The 15645-nt window shown below is 37.3% G+C and overlaps 1 protein-coding gene and 1 pseudogene across 2 annotated transcripts; one reads left to right on the forward strand and one right to left on the reverse strand.

Annotated features, from left to right (window-relative positions):
• Nucleotides 1-13296: 13296 nt before the first annotated feature.
• On the forward strand, nucleotides 13297-13911 carry LOC308422754 (large ribosomal subunit protein eL15-like; the record flags this gene model as incomplete). The annotated part of the gene is made up of 1 exon (XM_080919419.1): nucleotides 13297-13911. One exon carries the CDS (start codon nucleotides 13297-13299, stop codon nucleotides 13909-13911), a length of 615 nt encoding a protein of 204 aa, XP_080775545.1.
• A 150-nt stretch (nucleotides 13912-14061) lies between these two features.
• Nucleotides 14062-14383, reverse strand: LOC308422851 (elongin-C-like; annotated as a pseudogene). Its single transcript has one exon. The product of its transcript is annotated as an elongin-C-like (transcript).
• Nucleotides 14384-15645: the final 1262 nt, after the last annotated feature.

Below are 15645 nucleotides of genomic sequence, written 5' to 3' on the forward strand. Positions count from 1 at the left end.
CATGTACCCATATATTTGCCTGTCTCTGTCTCCTGAGTGCTGGGGTTAAAGACTTATGCCACCACTGTGTGGCTTTTAAAAAATATGTGTATTTTTAAATGATTTAATTTTTATTTAATGTTAATCATTACTGTTCCTGAACATGTGTTTGTGTAAAAGTGTTGGGTCTTTGAAACCTGGAGTTACAGACAGTTGTGAACTGTCATGTGGGTGCTGGGAATTGAATCCATGTCCTCTTGAAGAATAGCCAGTGCTCTTAACTGCTCAGCCAAATCTGCAGCCCCATATGAGAGAAAAATAATAGAAATAATACAAGTTTTATTAAGTACATTTATTTATAAGGAATAATGTAACATTTGCTGTCAACGTTCTTTATGAAGTGATTATGTAGTAACTACTATGTCTAGCATTTGTTGTTTATGGTCTGGATGCCTTTCTCTAATATTAAATGTGTTTTCTAGGCTGTGCAGAAGCAGTTTAGTGATGAGGTCTCTCATATCTACTCATTACTAGGTTTCACCAGTACTTAACCTACCCTAACCCTAACTCTAACCCTAACCCTAATGTTAAACTTAACCCCAACTCCAAGCCTAATCATATCTGTAATCCTAACTTCAACCCCAACCCTAACACTAACCCCAACTCCAACCCCATACTAACATTTACCCTAAATCCAAGGCTAAAGTTCTGTCATTATTGAGCCTGTCTTCTCTGAGTTGTGTGGGGACTTGCTCCATAATATACTTCCTTATATTCCACTAGTAGTGGTGTGCTCATCAAGCTAAAGCTACTTTGTACTTAAATCATGCAATGCATGGAATTATAAAGTCTAAAAGGCACACAGAGGGCTGTGCTGTAGTATTTCGCATTGCAAATTGAAATACAAATCCATCCCAACAGACACAAGTCTCTGCTTCCAGAGAAAATGGTGAACATTGGTCTGCAAGACAATGCCCCTTTGTTATAGAGATCTGGGTGCTGTGTGTAAATACTTTATTTTCTCCTAAAGATCAGGCTCATATATCTGACATCTCACTGTCACAGGAACCTACACAGTCTACCTGTGGTAGGCAATGAGTGCCCCAGGTCCACTGTAAGGCTATCAAATTTGTAGACTAGAACCCAAATCTGTCTCACCAGCTCCATGAAATGTCAAGGAAGTGCCAGAAGGACTTTGAACCCTGGCCTGGATGCATGACCTGCAGGCTGTAACTGATGCTTTTACTGTCATGTAATTGGTACTGAGCTCAAAAATAAAGTTGAATGCAGCTGTTACTACATTACTCTCAAAGGTAAAAAAAATGTTATTTTTCTACTCAGTGAAATTACTGAAGAGATATTAGAGATAACTAGCTGCCTAGCTAAGACTTACTGTTGCACAATTGACTGGCACTCGTCCAATGTTAGACATTGTGGGTGCTCTGCTTGGTGCCTTTTGCCACTGTGGCACCTGTTTTCATTGTGACAATCTAGTATAAGATTTTATGTCTTAGGCTTGGAGTTAATTCCCTGTCTCTCTCTAAGTCAAAAGTCTCTGTTTCCATTTTTCTGCTTAGAGTCTTGAGAAGTGTGCATTACTCTGTCCCGTCTTTCTTTTAATTTTTTTCTTTATATTTTCTCTCCTACCATACACCTCAAACACAGCCGCTCTACCACCCACTCCTCTCTATTCTCCTATATCCCCTTTCTTACAAATCCAGTGTTCCTCCATTTTGTGTTAAAAAATAAAGTAGGCCTTCCAGTGATATTAACTGAACATAGCACGAGAAAAAGACATAAAGGATGAGGCACAAACCCTCATATTAAAGCAGGACAATGACACCCAGTCAGAGTAAAAGGGTCCTAAGGGCAGGAAAAAGAGTTTGAGATAACCCCAAAGAACTATTGTACACTTGCAGATTATTTATCATAGACCCATGGAAGTTCTTTGGTTGCTATTTCAGTCTTTTCCAGCTACCATTAGTCTTCCTTACTTGATACTATGGGCTGTGTATTCCTGGTGTCTTTGACCCCCTTGGCTCCTCTAATCCTCCTTTATCCACCTTTTCTGGGGGTTTTTCCCAAAATTCACATAGTGTTTGTCTATGGGTCTGTGCATCTGCTTCTATCAGCTGGAGGAGGAAACCTATATGATGGTGGTGATTGGGTACAGTACCCATCTATGAGTATAGTAGAATGTCATTAGGAATAATTTTTTTGACAGCCTATTTTTTGTTTGTCTATTTTTCTCAAGGCAGCCTTTCTTTATGGTTAATAAAGGTAGTCACTATAGTTTCCAATTTGCTTTTATAGATCTGGTGAAGGGTGTTCAATGCATGAATTGGTCTGTTTCTGGAGATGATTCTCAATTCACAGAGGACTGACTTGGCAACCATTTTGATTCCTGAATCCACATTTTAGAGATATTTTATCTTTGTTACTTACAGAGGCTGAAGTTTGAATCTAAGATTTCATTTAAGTGTTCTAGATTGTCTTACATACACATTTTTTTGTGCTCCCAAGGGAGGAGTTTTGACCTGCTGGCTTTTCAGAAGTACCAATAAAATTTAATATGTGGACAAACTCATTGCCAAAGGATTTAGCATATCTAGTATCCCACAGAGAGGAAGCCATGGAGGCTGGCAATCTGCTACTTAGGTTGTTACTGTTAAGGGTAAAATGTATAATTTTCTCATGCAAATTTTCCAAAGGAGAAACTACATGAAGAGTCTTTCTGAGCAGAAAGAAGAAATGGACCTTACAAACCCCTTTTGTACACTGTTTTTAGAGAAATAAGTCTCTAAAGGTACATTCCCTGGTCTAGAGACACATGTATGTATTGTCTAATACGACAGAGGTAGTGAATTAAATGCCACCTGTAAACTACCCTGTACTGGCTGGTTTTGTGTGAACTTGACACAAGCTGGAGTTATCACAGAGAAAGGACCCTCAGTTGAGAAAATGCCTCTAAGAGATCCAGCTGTAAGGTATTTTCTCAATTAATAATCAAAAGGGGTGTGCTCATCCCATTGTGGTTGGTGCCATTCCTGGGCTGGTCGACCTGGGTTATATAAGAAAGCAGGCTGAGCAAGTCACGGGAAGCAGGCCAGTAAGTAACATCCCTCCATGGCCTCTGCATCAGCTCCTGCTTTCTGACCTACTTGAGTTACAGTCCTGACTTCCTTTGGTGATGAACACTGATGTGGAAGTGTAAGCTGAATAAACCCTTTCTTCCCAAACTTGGTTCTTGGTCATGATGTTTGTGCAGAAATAGAAACCCTGACCCAGACAGACCCCTAGAATTAGAACACTACATGCTAATTTTCAATTTTGCCCCTTTCAAAGAGAAGCTGAAGGCTTAGATCCCTGTCTGGGTACAATATATTCTCTGTAGCTATGAGCCATGACAGAATAGTCCACCAATTTTATACTTGGTATAGAGGTCTTTCATCTTCGTTCTCTGGTTTTTTCTTTGGTTCTTGAGTAGAGGGTTATTTGGTGCCTTATTGTGTGGGGGTAGATTCAGAAGTCCTCCTCTTGTATCATGTTACCAGACTCATTCCGAGGACTTCACTGATGAGTTGAGAAAAACGTTTTTTTTCTTTCTTTTTTTTTTTTTTTGGTTTGTTTTTCTATAAATTAGTAATCAGGGAGTATAAAATACCTACTAAAGTCACACATGGGATTGGAGAATTGTGCATGAAGGAAATGTAATAGAGCACTGTCTAAAAAGAAAAAAATAATGACTCTTTTAAGAGTAATAAATGTCCTTTAAAATAATAAATGGATATTTGTAGTGATTAAAGTCAATCTGGAAAATGATGGCTTGTGTGTTGCAAAAAAGATATAGTCCATGTTTTACAATTCCTAAGGAAACACACACACACACACACACACACACACACACACACACACACACATACACACATACACACACACACACACACACACACACACACACACACAAAGCATAGACAGATACACACTCTTGCTGAAATTCAGAGTCATGTATTGAAATGATAAATTAAAAACCGGGGAACTATTTTACAGAAATATTTGTTATACAGAAAAAATATATATTTCTACTTAAAGAACCGAAGCTCTTCAATTTATGTATTAATTTTCTTTCAGACATTATTTCCTGTGGATGATAACTTAGTCTAAAGACTCTCAGAGTAGATGTTAAATCATTAAAAAAGATCTTTAATGATTTACAGGTATTTTATGGAAATTTGAGTATGATTTTTCTTCTTCTTTTGACTTAATCATTCAGTATAAAATTTCCTTTAATTTTTACCTGAATGTCAACTTTTTAAAGTATTACATATTTGAACTTAAAAATGTCATTAGAATAAAGTTAAAGATAAGTAAAGGAACAATATAAACTATTCCTCCTTTCTCATTAATAATTAGGAACTTGATGCATAATTATATATTATGTTTATTAATGTATATATATATATATGTGTGTATATATATGTATAATAATTAAACAATACTCTGTTTACAGTGAATATTGATAAAATAAGATTTTTTCCATTTCTCCTGATATCAAGCTAGTTATCTAAAAATATTTAAATACTTTGGGCATATTAACAATGGATTTTGTATCTTACTACAGAGACACTTGTAGATTCATGTTCAGTGTTGCTGTATTCACATTAGAAAGATATGTAATCAGTGTAGATATCCATCATCAGACAAAATGATAAGAAAAATGTAGTATACATAGAACATAAGCTGTTACTCAGCTCTAAACAAAAAACGAAATCATGTTGTTTTCAGGAAATCTTATAAAACCGGAGAAAATAATACTGAGTGAGATAACTCAAAGTCAGGAGGAGAACTATGTCTTAACATTCACTCTCAGACAGGAATCTTAGCTTCAAGTCATTTTATTTTGTTTATTTAGATTGGAGCTCAAATGAAAGCCAGGAACTAGTAAGTGGCTTTTGTTGGGGAATGTTAATGCAGGGGAAGAATAGAATACACGCAAAATAAAAAAAAAGTAGTGAATCATAATACTGCCCATAGATAAGATTTAAAATGAAGAGGTGTAGGAGTATGGGGGGGGGGTTATTCAGTGTAGGAAGGGATAATGTGAAGGAAGTATGAAAAGCCATATTGGGAAGTTTATTTTCTCACAACCAAACTTAAAAAATTAAGTGTAATGATAGGAGAAAACATCTGCAAATATTTAAGAAGGAGAAATATTAAGGGTTAAAGGATTAAGTGTGAATTAGGGAATGAAGGAAAGGAAGGTTTAATGGGTGAGTTAAGAAATGCTCTATGAAAAAGCCTATGGGAACAAACTCATCTCCAAGCTAATTTGAAAATGAATCTGTAAAAAGTTCAAAGTGTCATAAGTATCATATCATAAGTGGTCAACACTGATCTTTGAATGCATGGGTTATTAAACAAAAATTACTGAATAAGACATGGCATAGCTTATGAGAAATATTGTTTAAGAAGATTCCCAAAATCTCCAAAGCAAGACAGTCTCTTTGGGAACATTGCTCTTATTTCCCACTAGAAATCATTGATAAGTCCTTATTGTTGAAAGTATTGCACAGTTTGACTATAAAACCACCTGTGAAACATCCTTTTTGGAAGCTTGAAAGACACCAAGAGTCTTATCAAACACTGGCCCCTACATGCTGTAATACTGACCTTCCAGATCAGATGTACCTCTGACACAATAGTGTCCTAAGTAACATTTCACTTTCTTACTGTGTTTAAGGCCAGGAGCATTAAGGGAATTTGCTTCTTTGGACTGTAATTCTTGTTAAAGTTCTGTGTTTCTGGAGTTCATAGGCTCTAGGGTACAAGAGGGTACTTTCATTTTACTAAATGATCACATTATCAAAGTGACTTCTAAGTATCTATACTTATACAAATAAACCTGTTTCTCTTTCAACCTTTGCCCTAGAAGCTACTTTTGCATTTGACAGTAGTCAATGTGTAAAAATTCTGAGATTAGTAAAGTTCTCAGCCCCAAATGGGACATCTTTATTTCCCAACTACAGTGGCCAACACCATGACTGAGCAGGCATTGTGAATAAGGAGACAGAAAAATGCATGAGTTAGATGGCATGTGGGACCTTGTTACCAGGCAGGCATAAGAACTGGTAAGGTGGAGTTAGTGCAGAGCCGTCCATTATCTCAGAGACTTGATACAGGCAGGAGTCGAGCTGCCACTCCCTATCCATTTCTGCATCTGTTCTGGATCACATAACCAGGACACCCCACTGAGAGGAATGCCCACTAGGGCATTCAATCTTATCAAGAAAAGACCAGGAGGCCTTTGTCATGAAAATAGAGCATCAGCTAATGTCCCAAATTTTACCAGTAGGATACACCTACCCATAAGTTCTACCCTACTCCTTAATGTTTGTAAAGTCCCTGTTTGACATAGAAAGAGCACACATGTTATTTTACTGAAGACAATCTGAAAAGGGCTGACATTTGGGGAAGAGTTCTCTCTCCTGAAGCATTCATTGCTATATCTTGGACATGCCTGCTTGGCAAGGCTCACACTAGCACAGCTGCTGCCCCTGACACAGTTACTGTAGTTACCTCAGTAGCTGATAAAAGATCCAGGACCTTGGCTACCAGCTCTATTCAGGCAACCCCAAACTTCTAGCTCCTCTTCTAAACATTATAACACTTTCAGCATTTCTGGTTAGACCTGAGCTCCATGAAACCTATCTGTCCTGGTTTCACCTCACCCTCCAGGCAGACAGCAGGTGGCAGATAGTGAGAGATGTGGCTGAATATTACCTCTTGGATATGTCATGACCAATACAATCACACATTCATATTGCAGCTATAGGTGCCAGTTAAAATAGATAGGGTAACAAATCTCCAGGCCTCGCTTCTTACTGAAGAGTTATTATTAGTGTTCTGTTTCTGAGAAGGGAGAATCATGTCCCATACCATTTGTGTATAGACAACACAAACTATTTTTATTGCATTATTTGCAAAGTAAACATGGAGTTTTGATTGAAGTGTGTTTGGGGACTACTGGGAGAGTTAAAGGGACAAAATGGAACTAGACATAACTGTATTTCCTTACATACACATATAAAACTTTTCAAAGTAAAGATTATGTAGCAGGGTTGCTTTAATAAAAATAAATTAGCCACGTTGACTTCTTTATACTATCAGTGAGGACAAAACCAATTCTTTCACTTAGGATACAAAGCGTAATGATGTTCTGGGGTAGGGATCTTGAGCATGAGGCAATAACCTTCCTCCAAAAAGGCTTATGAAAATTTAAAAAATTCATGTACAATTGTCCTGCAGCCCTTTGTATTTTGATGTTAATTCCACTTCCCCAAGAAGGGCTGACTAGTCAAGTACACAGGTGACTTCATTAGAAGCTTCGTCCCATTTTAGTTAGTAAGATAAAAGCAGTGATTGGGCAGGGAAAGGGAAGGTGGAAAAAGAGGGCCAGGGAAACGGGAGAGAGAAGGGGACAGAGAGGAGGATCAAGATGGGGCTCGGGAAGTATGAGCTGGATCCAGGTGGCCTTAATTGGCATTAGGTAGCTAAGAACTTTTTAAAGATTTAATAGGTTTTATCTCATATGGAAGAGCAGTCTATATCTTTGTCTATTGGATGTAATCTTATTGAATAGAGGGTTTGTGGATTGAGAATTGAATATATAAACCTGTATGAAAAGCTATCGGGCCTTAGAGTCATGTTTGTGCTGGGCGGGGTGGTAATTCCACCCAGGACAGGGGCAATAGCACCAGGGCAGGTGGACTAAACTGCCAGTGAAGGGAGCCACGTGAAGAATACAGCTTGCAGTCGGAGTGACAGAGTCCATTCGAGCAGCTCCATATTTAAAAGTGGTGCCCGTGAAGTGATACCACAGTGCCAATATAGAGATAAGTCAGATTTCTATTTTAATAATTACTACAACATGCCCCACTTTAGGGAAGTAGCTATTTTGAATCTCAAAGAAATATATTTACTTTCCCTAAACTGTGAACAAAAACATGCCCACCCTGCTCTGAACTACACAGCACCATAAACTCTTTCCAGAAATAAGACCATCCCCCATTTCTTCCTTCTACAGAGATCCATGGCTGCATTTGCTCTGAAATGTGATTCTCATTCTTCGTTATCTCAATTCCTGAGCAAATGCTAAAATTAGACCATGTCCATTGGTGGCTGTAGGTACCTCTGGAGTCAAAGAGTGGGAGCCCTTCTCTGTTAATAATAAAACAGTACATGACTTATTTCAAATCATTACACTGTTGTGGTAATTCTGACAACTTTACCAATACTGGGGAAGAACAGGGAAGGGATTGTTTTGAAAGGGTGTCTTCTGTTGAGCTGCAGTGCATTGGTTTATGTTTTCACTCTTTGTTGCATGCTTTCAGCAGTTATTGCTTGGTACCCTATGTTGACTCCCCTTCCAAGTTGCCACTTTTGAGAAGAATGCACAGTCAAGTTGGAAGATGGTTTCTTGACACTTATGGCTAAATTGCAGGGCCACCGCAACTCCTCTGCTGCGGCATTTCTCCAGTAGAATAGTTGCTACAAAGAGAGCTAATGCATTCAAGTAGTTTAGAGATATTGCTAAAGGGGCCAGAACTGGATGGGGGTGACCTAAACCTGAGTGCAAAACAAGAAAGTCGGTGATGGACTGTTGTGGAGAGAATTGGAAATCCCACATGGATGCATTATTTTTTAAATTAAAAACCTACTCTCAGAGGAGTGTTGTTGCCAGAAAGATTCAAGTCTTTGAAAGGACTTTAAATTTTTGAAACCTTTCCACACCCAGTCCGTTTAGGGATTCCTTTCTTTTTCTGCGAGGCTACTTGGACAATTTTCCTTACGCTATTCTACAACATTAACATTTTTTTTTTTGGATTAACCCTTTGTCATTTAAACTTTCAAGTATTAAACATATTTTAGAAATATTTATATTGGCCTCAAGCACATTTTATCTACCATTACACTTCACTGCTCACCCTAATAGCAAACCCCAGCAAAATTAATCAGTACTCAGGGCCAACAATTTCTTTCTTGTCAGATTTTTTAGAATCACCATAAAATGTCACAATCTCCACTCTAACTGATTTTCTGTGATTTCATTATGATATACTGTTATAGTTTTACCTGAATTGATTCCTAATTCATGGTGCTTTTGGAAAGGTGGTGGTGGTGGATCCATTGAGAGTGTAGTGGAAGAACTTAGGTTATTGAGAGCTTGTTTGGGAAGGGTATAGTGTACATTTGTGGTCTCGGGCTGTTCTAAAGGTGTAGATTCTTATGTTAATTACTCAGGTCATGATATATTCTCTTTCCAGGGACTTAAGCCCAAAATAACAACCAGCTGTCAAGTGAAATGCTTGAAACTATGTGCCCAAATAAATCTTCACTGTGATACTGTGTCATTAAATAGTGATGTTTTTGCCATTTCATGTTGTTTTTATAGTTATATATGATACACTGTGTAAGTGAAAGTGATGTACATTGGACTTTGATGTGATGACAGTGTGGGGAGATATTTCTCACCCATGAGATTAGCCTTGACATTTTAATAAACTTGTTCTTCTGGTTTGTGAACAAGTGATTTTCAATTGCTCAGTAGTTGGGACCAGATGGCTAGCTTATCCTCAATTGTGGAATAGTCCTTATTATATGTTTTGAATATTTCTTGTTTTACTCCCATCAGATACCTCATGAAAGACTAGAGTTAGCTGAAGGTCAATATTTACCTCTCCTTATCTTAATTAGAATCCAATAAAATCCTAGCAGTTAGTGATCTGGTTAAATACTTTTGTTTGAGAGAGGACCTCCGAAACAGAAAGCTCTGATGGTATTCCAAGATGGTACAGTTTCCTGTCACCTTGAAGGGAATATGAATGGTACTTTTTCATTCATTACTAGAACAGGTGGATCATCAGTGGATAAAAATCACAAACATGTGGGGTACATTCTGATAAACTCTCCTGAGTTTTTAATCCCTCACACTTGTTCATGGTGAGCCTCCAGCAATTTTTCAATTACAATTTAGCTTTTCCCATTCTGGAATCATTTCCCACAGAGATTTCTGCCTGTTGGGCTGTTATTTTATGCATTCACTTGTCAGATTTAGGGGAAGCAATTTGCCTTGCAACCTCATTTTTATTACAGATCTAGAGATGTTAATATCTTAGATTTTCAGCTTTTGCTATTAGGATTAAGTGAGTACCTTAAACTTTTCTTATGTTAGATTAGAAATCCTCATTCAGAAAAAAATATTGGCTGAAAACCTCTTGGATTATTTTAGGGATCTCATAATGTTTTGATACTTGAAAAGACAAAACAGATTTATAGATTTGAAAAATCCCCTATTTTATCAACATATCTATGCTCAGAAAATTTTAATTGCTGAGCATGGTATTTTAAATTGCATGCTGTGGTTTAGAGTGCTTCTTGAATCATTTTTTTAGGATTAATTAATTAATCTTAAGCCAACAACTTCTTTATTGTATAATTTTGAGTAGTTTAATCATTCAGTGCTTTTCATTCAAAATGCTACCTGTAAGGCAAGGAAATGACTTAGTTTAGACACATGGTACCAGGCCTGACAACATAAGTCAATTTCTGGAAACCATAGAAGCAGCAACAAAGAGATAACTAAGATATTCTTTAGCCTGCGCATGAACACATGTACACATGTGTGTGAACATACACAGATTAAATAAATTAATAAATAAACACATAAATAATTGAAATTGGATGGTTAAGTAATAAACCATGTACATTATTTATAGGAATCAATTTTCAAACAATCTCATGATATAAGTTTTATAATGTATGTTTTGTAAAGATTTAATTATAAATGCTAATATCTTTGTCATGGCCTATTCTTGATATTATTCATTTTTCTGTGTTTTTTTTTTTTTTTGAGTTGATGGAAGATAAAGTGTTGTATCAGGCAGAGTGGTACATGCCTGTAGTTATCTCCCTTGTGAGACAAAGACAAGAGAATAAGTAATTCAATACCATCTTCATATAGGGAAAGTTTGAGACCAGCCTGGGTTATACCAAATCCTATCACAGAAAATATATAATGACAAAAGAAGAGATAGTATCTGTTGATAGGTATAGAGAGCATGAGAAGAATCAAAGATATGGCTCTCAACATGGACAACAGGAGAACATCATCCCATGACATACATGTATGATTACAACATCTACAATATATTCGTTGAGTTTGTGACTATTTTCATTTCGATGTAGTATGCCACTCACTTTTAATTTCCACCAAGAGTTGAGTTTTTATAGATATACAAATCTTATTTATAATATTGATTCCACACCAATATGACAAGCAGTAAAACGCAAAAAGAGCTATCTAGAAATGACCAGAAGATTTTATTATCATAATATTAGCATTTAGATAGTTAAATAATATCATGTTATTTAAATCTTATTGTAGAATACGATCTTAGTCTCTAGATACACTCATTGCCTGATAAAGGCAGTGTAGATTGTAACTTTCTCAACAGAACACACAACGTTATGTTGTATTATAAGAAGTGCAATTTATTCAGGTAACATTTGTGATTATATTGACTCTCAGTGAATCTTTAAAACCACTCAAAAATAATCTACACAGTTTTGAAGATTTTGTGCCCTGAGAAGTTCATTTGCTGGAAAGCTTATATTGTGATTTCAGAGATGGGAACCTAGGAGAATATAGACATAGAGCTTTCACCTTCACCAGTAAATTAGTAGTTGCTTTCTTATGATAATGGGTCAGATCATGTGACACATGATTAGTTTCTATGAGAATAGACTGTGTTGTAAAGTGAAGGTGCTCTATACAACTGATTGTTTTGTGTTCACTCAGTCCCCTTTCTATTTCTCTCCTTTGTTTTCATGACCCATCACTGAATTGTTTGGACTTCCCCCAGTTTCTTAAATGGCAGGCCAAGTTAATGTCCTTTCTTTATAAAGAATCAGCTTTAGCTGTCTTGTTATGGGAATACAAAAACCACTTAGGCACAAAGTTGATATAGAGGAATGAGGTACTGTTATAGCAAGACCTGGAAACAAGGATGTGGCTTTGGAATTGGGTAATTGGCAGAGGTTGGGAAAGATTAGCATACCAAAGATTATAGGATGGTATTAAGAGGTCTAGAAGGTAAAAGACTAGCAAAGAAGTGGAATTTCCAGAGTCTGAACGGAAACCAACAGAACAGGAATAGAAATGTGCACATCTGTAGTCCTACTGGCAAAAGTCTTAGACAGAGATAAGGATTGTTTCCTTGGTGATACAGGGAAAGGATTTCCTTGTGTCATCAGTACAGGGGGACTCAACTGCTTTGTGTTTGTGCTCTAGAGCATTGTAAGAAGCTAAAGTTTTTAATGATGAAATTTTTGCAGAAATTTTTGAACAGCAAAACATTGTATGATTGTTTGGTTAAATTTAAATTGATTTGAATGAATAAAGAAAGCAATGGCTTGAAAAACTATAATTAAAGGGGAAGTAAAACTATAGCTGAGTACCATAAAATTGTAATATTTGTAGCTGGGTGAAGAAAAGAGCAAAGAAAACAATAATGTAAAGGTGAAGTAATGAGATGTGATTAAACTGGAGCCTACTGCTGGACATCAGGATAATGTGGCTGAGGGCACAAGTCTGTCCAGTGAGATTACTTTATTCATGAGCCCATAGATCTTATATAAAATTAGTCCAGGGTTCTGTCTAATCGCTCACTGCTCAGGGTTGCTTTGTGAGTCTGATCTTTACTCTTTCGGGACTACTCAGCAGTCGTTCCAGCTGTGGATCACACCTAGATTCAGCTGTCATTGCTGCTCCTAAAGGAGAAAGCCGTACACTTTGATGGCATCTATATGCTGCTAATTCTGTAAACAACAGAAATGAAAGAGCTACAAGAATATGATTAATTTTACTGACATTACATGGATGCCTAAAATGTAGGCATGTAGGTAGGATTGTCACAAGGAGTCTCTTCTAAGAGATGTTGACGTCACCTGTCCACAGTACTGAACACTAGCTGGGGATTTGCACAGGGCCCAAGCTCTCACATATGGATTCAGTTATGTGAACTGAACCCAGCAAACACATAGAAACCACGATCTGTGGAAGAGAAGATGCTATATGACCACTGTAAAATCTTACCTGTGACTTTCCAGGCTTTGACTTAACTGGGGCCCTGTAATGCTTTTGTATCATTTGAAGATTTTTTTTTATTATTTTGAAACAAGAATAAATATTTTAGACAAAAGGATTGTGGGAGAAGGGCTTCTTCCTTTTCTCTGGTGGCAGCCATCAGGTGAGCCAAGATGGGTGCATACAAGTACATCCAGGAGCTATGGAGGAAGAAGCAGTCCGACGTGATGTGCTTTCTTCTGAGGGTCCGCTGCTGGCACTACCGCCAGCTCTCCACGATGCACCGGGCTCCCCGCCCCACCCAGCCTGATAAGGCACGAAGGCTGGGGGACAAGGCTAAGCAAGGTTATGTTATCTACAGGATTCGTGTCCGACGTGGTGGTTGCAAACGCCCAGTCCCTAAGGGTGCAACTTCCGGCAAGCCTGTCCACCATGGTGTTAACCAGCTGAAATTTGCCCAAAGCCTTCAGTCTGTTGCTGAGGAGAGAGCTGGGCACCATTGTGGGGCTTTGAGAGTCCTGAATTCCTACGGGGTTGGTGAAGATTCCACATATAAATTTTTCGAGGTTATTCTCATTGATCCATTCCATAAAGCTATCAGAAGAAATCTTGACACCCAGTGGATCCCCAAACCAGTCCACAAGCACAGAGAGATGCGTGGGCTGACAGCTGCTGGCCGCAAGAGCCGTGGCCTTGGAAAGGGTCACAAGTTCTACCACACTATTGGTGGATCTCGCCGTGCAGCCAGGAGAAGGCGCAGTACTCTCCGGCTCCACCGTTACCGCTAATACACGTATTTGTAAAATTCATATCCAATAAACAATTTAAGACAGTAAAAAAATAAATATTTTATACCTTTTGGATGAATATATCTCAGGACTAGAAAACTCGTTTTTTTTTTTTTTTTTTTTTTTTCATTTTTAACAGTTTATTACAATTTATTTTATTGAACAATCTAGGAAGTTCGCGGCCATCAGCAGTTCCAGTGCAATTTCAGGTGTAATTGGAAATTCAGGAATTTCAGTGGAACTGTTAGTATAGCGGACCTTGTAGGTAAAATACGTGCACTCTTTCGATAGCACAAGTGAAGAATCTCTCTAAAATTGTCCTCATTGGTTTCATTCTCCGCAAACTGACCTGGACCACTAAAGCTGATGTTAATAAATGTTTTCTTTTTACATTAAATTCACGACCATTAGAAGATATTAATTTCACGTCAGGGCCTTCACAGCCACCATAGGTTTTCTTCTCTCCATCCATTATGTTCTTATAAAATTATATTTGATCCCAGAGGAACTTTAGTAGTTTCCTGGCGAGGCCAAAACGTGGTCTTCTAATAACTTGTGTTAGAAGGAAGGGCGAGCTTTTTAAATTTTTTACAAGCATATAGTTGTAATGGTTGCCTTGAATCTCAGATATGCTTAAAATGTCTCATGCTGTATTGAAAAGGCTTAAAGCTTTGGACTCTTTGAGAGAATAACCATGGCATTGTGAAGAACATGCCCACCTTTAAGCAGGAGCAAGAAGCTTTGCTTGAAGATGATTTGTGTTTTCAAAACCTATGTGCTAGGTCACTATTATACTGATGCTAAACTGGCTGGAGCCTGTGTTTTTCACTACTTACTTTTATTTTTGAAACAAAGTCCCACTATGTTTTACACAATAGCTTGGAAATCACAACTTATTCACAGAAAACATCCCACGTAACTGTTGTCCTATACATCTACTACCATGTCTTGATTGAGGTATGGAAACCTTACAGGGTAGAGTCTCAAGGGGTGGAGTTGGATCTATGTCTTATGAAGTTAGTTTCTGTTACAGTTATAAGCAAATTAGGAACCCCCTTTAGATTTTTTCTAGCCACATCATGATGTCCCCTTATACCTACAGTAATATTTTTGATGCCATTTGCCAAAATTAAATGTTTAATTACATCTAAACCAGAGATGTTTTCATCTCTTAAATCTTAACTGTGAGGCATTCAAGCTTCTTTATTTTAACAGAGAACATAACCTCAAGTTTCTGTTATAGCAGTAGAAAATGAATTCAGGCACCAGAGAAATTAAATGGTCCTCTTTCACATAAAATTAGACTAATTAGAATAAAGTCCAGAATGAGCATGAAACACTATAATCTACTTTCCATTCCAAAAGTAACTTTGCTAGGGGTATTCCTCAAACCCTAATTCCATTTTTCAACATCCAAGTTACAGTATAAATATTACTCAGCTTTAAATGTATAGTCTGGTCTATATCTTTTCATGAATCTATAACACTGTATTGTGTCAAAGCCTCTGGTTTTGACACTAAGCTCATCAACCTATGCAGAGAAGCTAATGGAAGTCTTTGATTAAAAATAAGTATGTACTGTCTGCTAGTCTTATTCTTGCAAATGGCCATTTCAATCTTGCATTATTTAGGGTTTCTAATATATAAAGATGCACCATGGATATGACAATTTTTATAAAGAAAACCATTTAATTGGGCCTGGCTTACAGATCATAGTTTTAGTTCATTATCATC

This window comes from Micromys minutus (genome assembly GCF_963924665.1).
Source record: "Micromys minutus genome assembly, chromosome: 7".
NCBI lineage: Eukaryota > Metazoa > Chordata > Mammalia > Rodentia > Muridae > Micromys > Micromys minutus.